Source organism: Dasypus novemcinctus, chromosome 19 (assembly GCF_030445035.2).
Source record: "Dasypus novemcinctus isolate mDasNov1 chromosome 19, mDasNov1.1.hap2, whole genome shotgun sequence".
Taxonomy (NCBI): Eukaryota; Metazoa; Chordata; class Mammalia; order Cingulata; family Dasypodidae; genus Dasypus; species Dasypus novemcinctus.
The window spans coordinates 80201314-80214873 of NC_080691.1; the positions used below are offsets into that span (position 1 = coordinate 80201314).

The following is a 13560-nucleotide window of genomic DNA, read 5'->3' on the forward strand; positions in this document are numbered from 1 at the left end:
CCCCTGACCTCGGTTCTTCCGTGGCTCCTGGGGGTGCCCAAGGCTCTGACAGAGGAGGAGAGGAGCGTGGGGGGCTCTGGGAATACTCCCCTTCCACGAGGAGGCGATTACCCCCGCACACTCGGATTCAAGCACACTCGCCCCTTTCTGCTTTCTTTAGGCAAATAATTTTAACCTGTTATTCGTTTTTGTTTCCATTAAAAAAAAAGAGGAAGGCCCTTCTTGTTTTCACCCTTCACTTTTTGCTAGAGGTGCAAGCCCATGGGGTGATAGAGATACATATCAGCCTTCCAGCAGATGCCAGTCGAGTTCTGGGCCTGCCCAGGCCCTGGGCGCTTCAGTCCTCATGGAGCCCCACAAGGCAGGGGCCGCAGAAATCTTACATGCAGGGAATTGACCTGCCTGGAGCCAGGATGGGTCATAGCGCCACCGTCCCTGCTCTGAAGTTAGGCGCTTAATTGTTTCTCAAAGACTTGAGGGAGCCAGCTGTTTATTTAAAAGAGAGGACTGTTTGACTTATTTTAGTATCTTCAAAGAAGGCGTTTGTATCATCTGCACTTTGTCCTGTTACTATTTGAGTCTTATGGAATTGTTTAATGGCCTTATCTGGAAAATCGTCTGCTTCTGACAGCAAAGAAGTAGGTTTTCCTGATTTGTGGGTAAGGGCGCAGGAAGATCTCTGAACTTCTGGAAGGCACAAGTGCCTAAGGACTTGTGTGCAGCCCAGGATAAAAACGTGCCACTTCTTGGCTTTCTTTTCTCCCTGGACTAGTGGTTGTCAAACGGGGGTGATTCTGTCCCCCCAAGGGCACTCTTGGCAATGTCTGGGAACATTCTGGGTTGTCACGACTGGGGGGCGCTCCTGGCCTCGAGTGGGTGGAGGCCAGGGACACCGTTCAACACATTACCGTGCCCAGGACACCCCCACCCAGAGGACGACCTGGCCCCAACTGCCAGCAGTGCCGAGACTGAGCACCCAGCACTGGGAGAAGGCTGGCGGGAAGGGGACTCCCTAGGCGCCGGCAGCCACCGCGAGCTTCTGACTTGCTGGATAAACAGTAAACGGTTGTGCAAGCCCCTCAAATAGTTCCAGGTGGCCAAACGGAAAAGGAAGCGGTCGCCCCAGCCTTCCCAGGAAGCTGGCTGCCGTCGAGCCGTGACGGGCGCTCCCAGAGCTGGATTCTTGGTATTCTCTTGGGAAACACAGCCTCTGCACCCCACTCCCCACCCCCCACCTCACACCCAGTGTCGCCGGGGCGCCTGCCTGTGCCTGCCGCTGAGGAGCTGGTGCGTGCCCACCTCGCTCACCTTCGCTGTCCCCTGGGGGCTTCACCATGTCAACCCTCCCCCACTCAATCTCTCTCCGCCTTTCTTTAGACCTGAGCATGCAGAATTCAGAGGGTGGAGCGGATTCGCCGGCCTCTGTGGCTCTGCACCCGGCGGCGGCAGCCCAGGCGCCCGGGGTCCAGCCCGTGCCAGCCTCCCCGCAGGTAACGACCGGCCCGGCCCTGCGCCCAGGCTGCTTCCGGGGACCGCGGCCCCGCGCGGTGGCGGCTCACTCCCGTTAATTTTGAAAAGGACCTGAGTCAGCACAGCGAGGAAGCCACTTCTGGAGACCGGGCTAAGGCCGCAGCCCGCCTTCGCTGGCTTTCCCCTGCCGTCACACAGTTGCCCATTTCTACTATTTGTTAAGTGAGTCCCACTAGGGAAGAGATGAAACTGAACAAGAAGCCACACTCCCAAACCAAAAGATAAATATAAACTAAGTTTATATTTATCTTTTTTTTTTTTAATTAGAGAAGTTGTGGGTTTACAGAACAATGATGCCTAAAATACAGAATTCCCTTATACCATCCTAACAGTAACATCTTCATCATTGGACTATTCACTGTCGTCCATTGTTTAACTCAAGAGTTTATATTTATCTTCTAACGGACATTTTCTTGTGCATTGGAAATTGCCCTGTCATATAGAAATACTTTATGCATAAGACCGAAAAAGAATTCTTAGTATTTGGCTCAAAATCAAAGCTAGCACTGGAATGAAGATATTCTTTGAAATTTGCAGGCTAAAGAATTGTCCCTTTGAGGCTCTCTCGACTTTTGGATTTCTACCATGGACTAAAATAAAGCATAAAATAGATATAAACAGAGTAAGTGACTTAAGACCACTGAAACGGAAGCCAGTGGAATGGACTTGAAGCTGGTAGAAGTGTGCAGAGATTCACTGTGACCTCGTGATCGCCCTTGATTTACCAGCCGCCATCTAAAATTAGAAGCATGGCAAAATGAATCAATTAAGGAGAAAAAAAACATAACCCAGCAATAAAAATATCCAAAAACCAAAAAGGCACACGTAGGAGCAGTTTGTTTGATGTAGAACACACAGTCAGATACTTGTAGCTTTTATTTCGTTCAGATACGGCAGCCAGGGGGTGGGGGTCTCGGGAGCCTGTCTCAGGGTGCTGGGGGGCCGTCTTCCTGCCAGCGAGTTGTGTCCTTGCTCCCTTGAGCCTGTCCTGTCGGCCCTCCCCCCTCCCCCCCTTCCTTGCTGTCCCAGTCCTTCTCCACAAGCTTGGCCCCAAGGTCCCCACCAAGGCCTTCTGTCCATCCCCATTTCTCCACGGCAGCCCCTCCCCAAGGTCCAGGCGGGGCTCCCAGCCTCCCCGGCCTCCCCGCAGCCTCCTGCACCAGCCTGCCCTGCTCCTCTCCCTCCTCTGCCTCCCCCTGCACGCAGTGTCCAGGCTGAGCCTCCTTCCCCAGAGGCCCCTCACACCCCTGCTCATAGTTCCTGCAGCCACTCGCCTCCTGCCCTGAATTCTCTGTAAACAGGCAGCTCTGGTCCTGCCTGGGCCTCTCCTGCGTGACAAAGAGGGAATTCTCCTGCACCCACTTGTGCATCCTGGCAGCGTTGTGTCTCTGTGCCGTCCAGTCTGGGAGCCCCTGCCACACGCCGCCCTCAAGCCCTCGAAACGGGGCCCGGGCAACCAAAGGCCTGAGGTTTATCGTTTATTTCAGTCTAACCCAATCTAAACATAAATAGCCACCCACTAGTATATGGCTAGCGTATCAGACAGCCCAGGTTTAGAGTATGCAAGTGTAAGCCCTTAATATTCCTTTCATTGATTTTTTTGAATGGAGTGAGAGCCCCATAACATAAAACTAACCATTTTAAAGAGTACAATTCAGCGGCATTCAGTGCACTCCCGGAGTTGTGCAGCCCTCAGCACTACCCAATTCTGGAATATTTTCATCACCCTACAAAGAAGCCCATATCTAGTAGCTGTCACGCCTCAGCCCGGGGGCAAACAACCACTAATCTATTTTCAGTCTTCACGGCTCTGCCTGTTCTGGACCTTTCACTTAAGTAGGGCCTTTTGAGTCTGCTTCTTGCATTTAGGATCAGGGGTTCAAACTCTCTCCACATGGTGGCATGGAGCTAGTCTGCGCTCCTTTCCAGGGCTGAGTACTATTTCATTGTTTGGACGCCCTGCATTTTGTTATCTGTGCCATCTGGGTCCTCTCTGCCTTTGGTTGCCAGCTCCGGGGTGGGGGTGGGTACCGGGTCCCTGTTGGGTGATTTTAGCTCACGCCCGGCTCAGCTGGATGTTGCAGTGCCGGCTGCCGGGTGTTTCAGCGACAGGCCTGGAACAGCAGAGGACCAGCGCGTCCTCTCCCTCGTGGGGAGCGGGGGTGGCGGGGGCGAGACCCCAGGGACGTTTACCAGGCAGAGCATCGCAGTATCCCCCCTGCCAGGGCCGTTCAGGGTCCAGGATATTAGAGACTCGCATCAGTGGCTCTAAAGGCACAGCTTTAAGTAAACATTTCCTTCCATTTGCCTCTGGCCTTTGGGATACGTTTTGATCCTTGGCGTTTCCATAGCTCTGTGTGGCCAGTCAGTTCTCCAAGGAAAATAACGGAAACAGCTGGGAAGATCTGAGTCCCAAGACCAGGGGGCGGGCCCGACAAGGTCTCAGACTCAGAAGACCCGGGCTTCAGTCCCGTCCGTGGCGTCAGTGTTCTGTGGCAGCGAGGTGCCACTTGGACACCCAGGGCCTCGTTTTCCCCCGGGCAGAGCAAGTCCAGGGTGTTCCAGAGGACCTAGGTGTGCTCCAGAGCCCATCGGAGAGGGAGGTGGTGCGGAAGGGTCCTGGATGGCTCTCCTCCTCTCCCAGCTCCCCTGGGTGTCAGGGATGGGCTGCGTCCCCTCGCAGCCTGCAGCCTCCACGGGCTGGGTGTGCCTGTGTGTGTGCGCAAGAGTCTGCACGTGTGAGTCTGTGCTGCATGTGTGTGCATGGTGCTTGGGGTGGGGGGTGTGCCCGCTGTGTACATGTGCAGTCAGTCGTGTCTGCCCACATCGTGGGCCCGCTTGTCTGCCTTCTCTCCTTCCCTGCCAGTCACCCTTGGGCTCTGCTGCCACAGCGGGGGGCTGGACAGGCGGCAGCTCCCGTGCTCTCTGCTTGTGCTGAGGACTCTAACCTCTGCCGAGTCTAAATGTCACTCTCTTCCCTTCCCTTTTAGAGAGTGTTGGTCCAGGCAGCGGGCTCCGCTCCCAAAGGGGGCCAGATGCAGCCTCTCTCCCTCCCCCGAGTCCAGCAGGTGCCGCAGCAGGTAACGACAGCGCCCGGTGCTGAGCAAGCCAGAGCAGTGTCTTAACAATGAGCCCTTTTCGGTGGTTGCTGCTCCTTTTCACGTGATTTCTGCAGTTCCGCATCCAGAAGGTTCTTTTGGCAGCTATGTTTTAAAAAAAAAAAATCCTTTGCTGCACATAGTTTTGCAACAAGCCAGAAAAGCAGGTGTTCAGTTTTTCCTTCCTCCATAAATCCAGAGGTCTTTGGGGAGCGAGCAGGCACCCAGTGCCGGCTGCACGGAGCCTCAGGGTGCCGAGGGAGAAGCACCGAGGGTCCACAGCTTCAGGGACAGGGAGCCCCCCAGGGGGAGAGCCTCGGAAGAGGGTCATGACAGAGGATGGCGCCTCTTCCAAAAGTAAATTATTTAGGAATACAGCGTGAAAGCACGGGCTGACCTGCCAGACGATGGCCCAGATCATCAAGTCTAGAGCAGCAGTCGGCAGACCTTCTCCTTAAAAAGCCAGGTAGCCAATGTCGTGGGTTTCCCATGCCAGGCGGTCTCTAGGGCACCTGCTCGCCTCCGCTGTCGGGAGCACGTGAGCCCCTGCAGACGGCACGTGACGAGCCAGCCCGGCTGCGTGCCTAGAAAGCTTCACTTATGGCCGCTGAAATTTAAATTTCCTCTAATTTCCCAGTACAAAATATTTTTCTTCTTTTGATACCAACCTCCCCCCACCCACTGGCATTTAAAATCGGCCAACCAAACCATTCTGAGTTCGTGAGCCATAGAAAAGTGGGTGGTTGGAGAGGGTGTAGCTCAGTGGGTTGAGCGCCTGCGTCCCATGGACAAGGTCCCAGTTTCCTCCTATGAAAAGGAGAAAAGAAAAAGAAAATAAACATGTGGGGCATAGTTTGCCGACCCCTGCTCGGTAAGGTGCTGAATTAAAATTCCTTCAGGGGGCGCAGGTGTAGCTCAGGGGTTCCAGGTTCAATCCCTGGTACCTCCTGAAAAAAAATTCCTTCAGCCCCTGCCTGAAAAGAACCATGAGGGTACCACGGAGGCACCTGCACACCCGGAGAAGGCGTCTCTCTTCAGGGGGCTCCTGCTGAAAGGGTCGTGGGTTTAGAGCTGTGCCTCTTGGGCGGGTTTGTGGGGCGACGGAAAAGAGGCCAAGGCAGGCCCAGCAGGGAACCAGGACTGTGGCTTATCCCCTCACCTCTGTCAAGGCCATTCCCAGCCACCCTGGGATGTGGTCTGCAAGGGGAGAGAAAGTAATGTTCTGGTTCTAGAAGCTTCCCAACACTGGGGCTGGGCCGGCTCCAGCTCTTTCCCTCTGGGTGTCTCTGACTGGCTCGGTCACTTCTGCATTCTACCCGGTCCCCAGGTGTTGCTTTCCTCCCCTGGGTAAATGACCTCTGGGAGGTTCTTGAGGCACGCTGGTCATCCCAGGGCAAATGCCACGGTTGGGTTGGTAGGCCCTGCGCCCACAAGTAAAGGCTGGGAGGGGCAGTCCTGAGGGCACTGCCCTTGATTTTCATCCCCCCAAATTAGGTGGAATTAGGTGCCTGTGAAGAGCCCCTCTGCACACACACTTGGGGGTCATTAGCCGAGGCCTGGCTGGGTGGCGAATGGGGGGAGGTGTCTCCCCGTCGCCCTCCTCCCTCCATCTCCCTATCTGGGCTCCCCCCAGGGAAGACTCCCGGGCCCCGGCCCTCTGCCAGGAAGGTCAAGGCGGCCTGCTGGACCGTTCTGCCCTGCGCTGGGAGGCCCTTCTGCCCCAGGGGCTGGCGGGTCCTGGGCCTTTGGGGGTCGTGACTGGGAGCAGGCAGGCTGCGGGGTCTTCCCAGCTCTGCTCTGCAGCTTTGCTTGGGGCTTCAGGAGGCTCTCCCCCACCTCTCCCCAGATCCCTCAGCCCCGCTTTGCTCAGGAGCCACGATTCGGTTTCCCACCCCCACGTGTAAGATCAGGAGCCCCCGACCTCGCTTCCCTCGTGCACTATGGGAGAAAGGTGCCAGCGTTGCGGCAGCCGCACAGCACGGCTTGGGCAGCGGCCCTCTGGCTCTCTGGGCTCATTTGGAATACCCGGTCTTCTCGTAACTTCCCTCCTGGTTCCTTTCTGGAAGTGCTGAAGAGGGGCAAGAAAACCCTGATTTAGTCCTCCAAGTGTAGACACAGGGCAATAGAAGGTATTTTCAGCTTGCACGTTGTAGAAATGATCTGTAAGAAACCTGCTGTCCATCACACGAAATGCCTGCTGCTTGTTTCAGGTCCAGCCCCTGCAGCACGTCTACCCAGCCCAGGTGCAGTACGTGGAAGGGGGAGACACCGTCTACGCGAATGGCGCCATGTACGTGCTTTTCTCTCTCTCCTGGAGAAACCGCAGTCCACATCCAGAACCCTTTTTTGTGATCCTGCCTTTGCCTTTTTCCATTTGGGCATGGGTTCGAACACATCCCCCTACTTTGTCATTTTGGTGATCTATTTTAACAATTAAAATAGTGATAGGACCATACCACCCTGTGGAATTTCAGAAAGCACGAGCCTTTGTATTTTTGACTTCTAGAAAACACAGTAAAAAAAAAAAGCCAATTCAACTTCTAAATCTGAAGATTCAGTCTTCAAGATCCAAAGGCCATTTCCTGTCTCTGCTTTTTTAACCTTGCCTTTGCTGACCTCTAGTTTATGATTCTAATAAAACTTGATTTTCTGTTTTTCAAGGACTTCTAGAATTTTCTGCTTTCTAACTCTGTTCCCATAAAGTTCATTTTGCCTAAGACCCGAATCCTTTTGCTAGGTAGATTGCTTTGGCTCATTTTCGACAGCTCCCATCCCCAAGTACAGGGAACGTGCCTGAGGGCTTGGGTTTGGGTACTTAAGATTTGGGATTGATGGAAGTGATTTTCTAAAGCAGAAGCCTGAAGTTACTACACACACACAGACACAAATGAGTGTGTGTAACACTAGTGAAATCCAGACGGGGTCTCGGTTGTACCGGTGTTGATTTCCTGGTTTCGATATTGTACTATAGTTATTCAGGGTGCCACCGTTGGGGGCAGAGCAAATACAAGCCTCGTCCCCAACAATAGGGGGTTCTTCACCCCGAGGGCCTTCTCTGGGGTCAGGGCGTTGCATTCACGAACCAAGAAGGAGAAACAGTTACTAAGACTCTTTTCTGACAGCCTGCATTATACACTCAAGCACAACTTCACATCTAAATCTCCACCTGCCTGGCTCATCAGAGGTGAAAGGAACACGAGGCAAATTCTGGGTATCACTTGGAAATTTTGTTTTTATTCCGCAGTTTCATTTTTTAAAAGGTTTTATTTTTAAATAATTAGAGCCCCACCGGAAGTTGCAACAATAGCACAGGGTCCCGTGGGCCTTCCCTGAGCTCCACCCCACCCCCACACCGTGGTGACGTCTTAAAACTGTAGGACAATGTCAAGATCAGGAAATGGACATTGGGGCATTGGTCGTGACCATCTCCAGACCTGGTCGGTTTCAAACAGCACTGATTTGTGTGTACTGTGTGCGTGTGTGCGTGTGTGTGTGTGTGTAGTTCTACGCAGTTGTATCCCATGTACAAGTCAATGTCACAGCCACCAAGCCCCAAGTTCACAACTCTTCTGTCTCCTTCACACCACCCTGTCATACCGTTGTGGAATTTAAATGATCCATTTTCCATTCATCAGCGTATGATCCTGAATATTTTCAGAGACAATCCTTTTGAACTTGGGCTTGCGTTGGGATTTCACCTACCGTGTCTGAATTATCCCCCTACACGTTCGGGGTCCCAGGCTAGTGTTCGCAGGAAGTTTGGCTGGGTTCTTGGGAACTAAGGCAAGGCCGTGAGTCAGGCTAGGGTCCCACGGTGCCTTCTCTCTCTACAGCCGGACAGCCTACGCCTACAACCCCGAGCCTCAGATGTACGCCCCCAGCAGCGCGGCTTCCTACTTCGAGGCCCCAGGGGGTGCCCAGGTGACCGTGGCCGCCTCCTCCCCGCCGGCGGTGCCTGCCCACGGCATGGTGGGCCTCGCCATGGACGTCGCAGGCAGTCCCATTGTCTCCAGCGCGGGAGCCTATCTCATCCACGGGGCGATGGACAGCACGAGACACTCCCTGGCCCACAGCTCGCGGTCGTCGCCAGCCACGGTATGTACAGGGTTCGCGGGGGCCAGAGCTTAGCCCACGGGTAGACTCCGCAGCGGCAGCGGCAGGGCCGGTGAGTAGGTGGCAACTCAGAGGACGGGGAAGGCCGCCCGCTGGGAAGCCAGGAGGCCTCGAGTTGGAGGCCACTGGCCTTGGGCTGGCCGAGTGACCCTGCTTTTTAAGTCCTCGTCCCCGACTCTGGTTAAAATCGATGATGAGTGAAGCAGTTCCTTAAGTAGCAGCCACTGCCATAAGCATTGCCATCGTTGTCCTTCCCAACCTCCTGGAGGCATGGCTCAGTCCAGCTCTATGAAATGGGACTGAGCTAAGCAAGAGAAATTCCTCCTAAGCACCCCACCGAATCCCTGCCGCCAAGCTGCGTCCACAATGTTGCTTACCTGCTTTAAAAACTCACCTGTTTTTACAACTCTATTGCCCATGCTTTCTTTTGTTTTTGATTTCACGTTCGCGTCGAGTAAAATGGACTCTTTCGGCACACAGTCCGATGAATTCTAACGCGCAGATGGATTCATGTAACCAGCGCCTCAGCCGCGATACAGAGCTGTCCCATCACCCTAAAAGCTCGCTCACGGAATTTCTTGGTAGTCACAACCTCCCCCCCCTAACTTCTGGCAACCACCAAGCTGTCCTCTGTCACTAAACTTTTGGTGTTGGCTTGGGGTTTTGTTTGGAATGTCATATAAATGGAATACTGCAACATGGAACCTTCTGGCTTTGGCTTCTTTCCCTCAGTATGGTGCCTTTGAGATTCCTCCAAGTTGCGGCATGAATCTGTAGCGCATTGTTTTTCATTGTCGAGTAATGTCCTAATGTTTAGCCATTCACCAGTTGAGGGACAGCTGGGTTGGGGGCAGTTGTGAATAAAGTTGCTGTACGTGTTCACGTACAGGTTTCTGTGTGGACATATATTTTCCTTTCTCTTGAGTAAATACCTACAAGTGGGATTGCTGACGCAGACGGTAAGTGGATGTGCATCCTTATAAGAAACCCCAAATCGTTTTCCCAAGGGGCTTGACCAGTCTGCCTTCCCACTGCGATGGGAATGCATTCCTGTTGCTCCCCTTTGTCATCGGTACTAGGTGTCATCGCCGTTTTTTACATTAGCCATTCCCGTAGGTGAGTGGCGGTTCCTTGTTGTGATTTTAATTTGCATTTTCTTTACAGCCAACGCAGCTTTCCCTGTGCTCATTTGCTGTCTGTATATGCTCTTTGGTGAAGTGTCAGTTACAGCCATTTGCCTACTTTTTTAAACTGTGTGGTTCTTTTTCTGTTGAGTTGTGAGACTTCCTTATGTATTCTGGGTACAAGTTCTCTGTCAGTAATGTGATTTGTACATATTTTCTTCCAGTCTTTAGCACATCTTTTCATTCTCTTTAGGATGTCTTTTGCAGAGCAAAAGTATTTTTAAATTTTGATGAGTCCAATTTATCAATTTTTCTTTTTTTATTTGTGGTTTTGGTGTTATGTCTGAGAACTTTTTGCTTAAGCTTGGGTTGTCAAATTTTCTCCCGTGTTGTCTTTGTAAAGTTTTATAGTTGTGCCTTTTACATTTAGATCCGTTTCATTTTGAGTTAACTTTTGTATACGGTGTGAAGTATAGATAGAGATTCTTTTTATTTTGTCTTTTCCATATGAAACAATTCTTTGCTCTAGAACCATTTGTTTAAAAGACTCTCCTTTCTTCCCTGAATTGATTAGGCAACTTTGTAAAAAAAATCAAGTGGCTATATATATGTGTGTGGGTCTGTTTCAGGATTTTGTATTCTGTTCCCTTGAGTATGTGTCTGTCCCTTTGCCAGTCCTACCCTGATTTGATTACTATAGCTTTTTTTTTAAGGTTTATTTATTTTGTATTTACTTCTCCCCACCCCCCCAGTTGTCTGCTCTCTGTGTCCATTCGTTGTATGTTCTTCTGTGTCCGCTTCTATTCTTGTCAGCGGCAAGAGAATCTGTGTCTCTTTTTGTTGCATCATCTTGCTGCGTCAGCTGTCCATGTGTGGTGCCACTCCTGGGCAGGCTGGACTTTCTTTCGCACTGGGCAACTCTCCTTACGGGGCACACTCCTTGCATGCGGGGCTCCCCTATGTGGAGGACACTCCTGCGTGGCTTGGCACTCCTTGCGCACATCAGCACTGCACGTGGGCCAGCTCCATATGGGTTAAGGAGGTCCTGGGTTTGAACCGCGGACCTTCCATGTGGTAGGTGGACGCCCTAACCACTGGGCCAAGTCTGCTTCCCTATAGCTTTTTTTTTAATATATAGCTTTTTAAAAGTCTTAAAATTTGGTAGACTGATTCCTTCTTCAGTATTGCATTGGCTATCCATGTAAATTTTAGTGTTACATAAAAATTTTAGAATCAGCTTGTCTATATCTACAAAGTACTCCTGCTGGGATTTTGATTCAACTGCATTAAACCCATAGATGAATTTGGGAAGAATTGAGCCTTCCAGTCTTTACTACATTGAGCCTTCCAGTCCATGAACATGGTATGTCTCTCCATTTATCTAGGTCTCCACTGATTTCTTCTATCAGACATTTAGAAATTTCAGCATATGTGTCCTATACATGTTTTGTTAGATTTACCCCTAAGCATCTTATACTTTTGGAGCTATTGCAAATGGTATTGATTTTGAACTTCTGTTTCCAACTGTTCATGGTGAGTAAATAAACATGTGATTACCTATTATTGTACCTTGTGTCCCACAACCTTGCTGAACTCCCTCCAGGAGTTTTCTTTTGTCTGCAGATAGGGACAGTTTTATTTTTTCCTTTCTTCTTTTTTCTTTTTTTTTAATTTTTAATTTCTTCCTTTCTAATCTGGATGCCTTTTAATTCTTTTTCTTGCCTTTCTTCCCTGGGTAGGACTTTCCAATAGGATGTTGAATAGTAGTAGAGAGACTGGACACCCTTGTTGTGTTCTCAGTCTTATGGAAAAAGCACTCAGTCCTTCACCACTAAGTAGGATGACAGGCAGTAGGGTATTTTTGTAAATGCCCTTTATCCAGTTGAGGAAGTTCTCTTCTAAACATAGTTTTCTGAGTCTATATCATAAATGGATGTTGACTTTTGTCAAATGCTTTTTCTTCATTGACATGATCATAAGTGTTTTTCTTCTTTAGACTGTTACTACAGTGAATTACATTGATTTTCAGTTAAAAAATAACTTCTTATTTTGGTGCAGGTCTCATCCCCTGAAATAAGGTGCTATCCTAGCCTCATCCCAGGTCTTTTGGTCCCAGTGTAGTTTGGAGTCACTTTCACATCAAGTCTTCCTCTCCTCTCTCTTTCAATGTCCAGAGTAGCCCTAGAACCTGCCTGTGAGGATGGGTGTGGAGCCCCCCTGCACATCCTTCCCTCCCTGGAGAGAAGTTGCATGCTTTCCAAGAGGCAGCACTGCTCTAACCAAGACGCACCTGCTTCAAGCCTACTGCCTGGGTCCCTGTCGGTACAAAACATCAAACCAAGGCCTGGGTGGCCACAGGAAGCCATGCATACTTCTCCCACTTCTCCCTCAGAGGATTGGTCGGGTGGACGTTTAAAAACATTATTGTTCAGAGAGCTTTCCTCACAGAATATGTGAACTTTCACAAATATGGCAGGTCCAATTTTAGCAAATGGCATCAACTGATAGCATGGACTATCCTAGGATTGGGGTCACCAATTTTCTAAGAAGTGCAGCATTCTCTGTGGAACAGCTTCATCTTGTCACGAGCAATGGTGTGGCTCCAAATGACCAGGTGGTCATATGTCTGTGGTTTGTTGTCTGGGTTACTTTAGAAGAAATGAGTTTTTAAATTGTTGGGGAATCTACAAATGGGCTGTGTTTTGACCCCCAGGTGCTCCTCAGAAGGGGAATCTGATTCCTGACCTCTGCCAACTCTGGTATTGTTTACTGGTCAGTTTTTGGTGTGGGAACATGTCATGAGGATGCAGCAGAGATCCAAGGGACTTTCTAGAAGCCAGTGACAGGAACAGCCCCAGGTTTACAACATAAATGGGGCTTCTGCGTCTGACATTTAACATCTGCCAGTTTGTTTAGGTCCGAGTTTTGTTTTATGGGACTTTAAATGAATCCTGAAAATGGCACATGAAGGCCGGAAGAGATGTCCCTGCCTAAGTGCAAAGGGAGCTGACAGGCTGAAGGGCGGGGGGGTTTCAGACTGTGGGTGTCAACTTTGCCTGAGGAGCCTGTATTTCTGGTTGAAATTTCAGGCAGTGGACTTGGCCCAGTGGTTAGGGCGTCTGTCTACCACATGGGAGGTCCGCGGTTCAAACCCCAGGCCTCCTTGACCTGTGTGGAGCTGGCCCACGTGCAGTGCTGATGCGTGCAAGGAGTGCCCTGCCACACAGGGGTGTCCCCGTGCTGGGGAGCCCCATGCTCAAGGAGTGTGCCCCGCAAGGAGAGCCGCCCAGCGCGAAAGAAAGTGCAACCTGCCCAAGGATGGCGCCGCACACATGGAGTACTGACACAAGATGATGCAACAAAAAGAAACACAGATTTCCGTGCCACTGACAACAACAGAAGCGGACAAAGAAGAACACACAGCAACTAGGGTGAGGGGGGGGAAGGGGAGAGAAATAAAATTTTAAACATTAAAAAATATATATTAAAAAAAAAAAGACAATGAGAGAAGCAGGTGTGGCTCAAGTGATGGGGCTTCTGCCTGCCATGTGGGAGGACCCTGGTTTGATCCCTGGGGCCTCCTGGTAAAAAAGAAAAGAAAGCATGCCCATGCAGCAAGCCAGTGCCCATGCAAGTAAGTCACACAGCAAGAAGATGATGCATCAGAAGAGAGACAAGGGGAGAGTCAAGGTGAA

At 50.9% G+C, this 13560-nt stretch overlaps 1 protein-coding gene across 8 annotated transcripts in view; it reads left to right on the forward strand.

The window, feature by feature from the left end:
- RFX2 (regulatory factor X2) overlaps nt 1–13560 on the forward strand; it is a 120950-nt gene that overhangs the window by 69218 nt on the left and 38172 nt on the right. For 5 of the 8 annotated variants that reach the window (XM_071209996.1, XM_071209995.1, XM_058282006.1 and 2 more), the window contains exons 2-5: nt 1378–1490; nt 4521–4610; nt 6839–6918; nt 8462–8723. In XM_071209996.1, coding sequence (XP_071066097.1) covers nt 1378–1490; nt 4521–4610; nt 6839–6918; nt 8462–8723 — 545 coding nt within the window. Of the gene's footprint in view, nt 1–1377; nt 1491–2083; nt 2153–4520; nt 4611–6838; nt 6919–8461; nt 8724–13560 lie in introns of those variants that run through there. The other 3 variants (XM_071209998.1, XM_071209997.1, XM_071209999.1) reach the window with 3 other exon arrangements.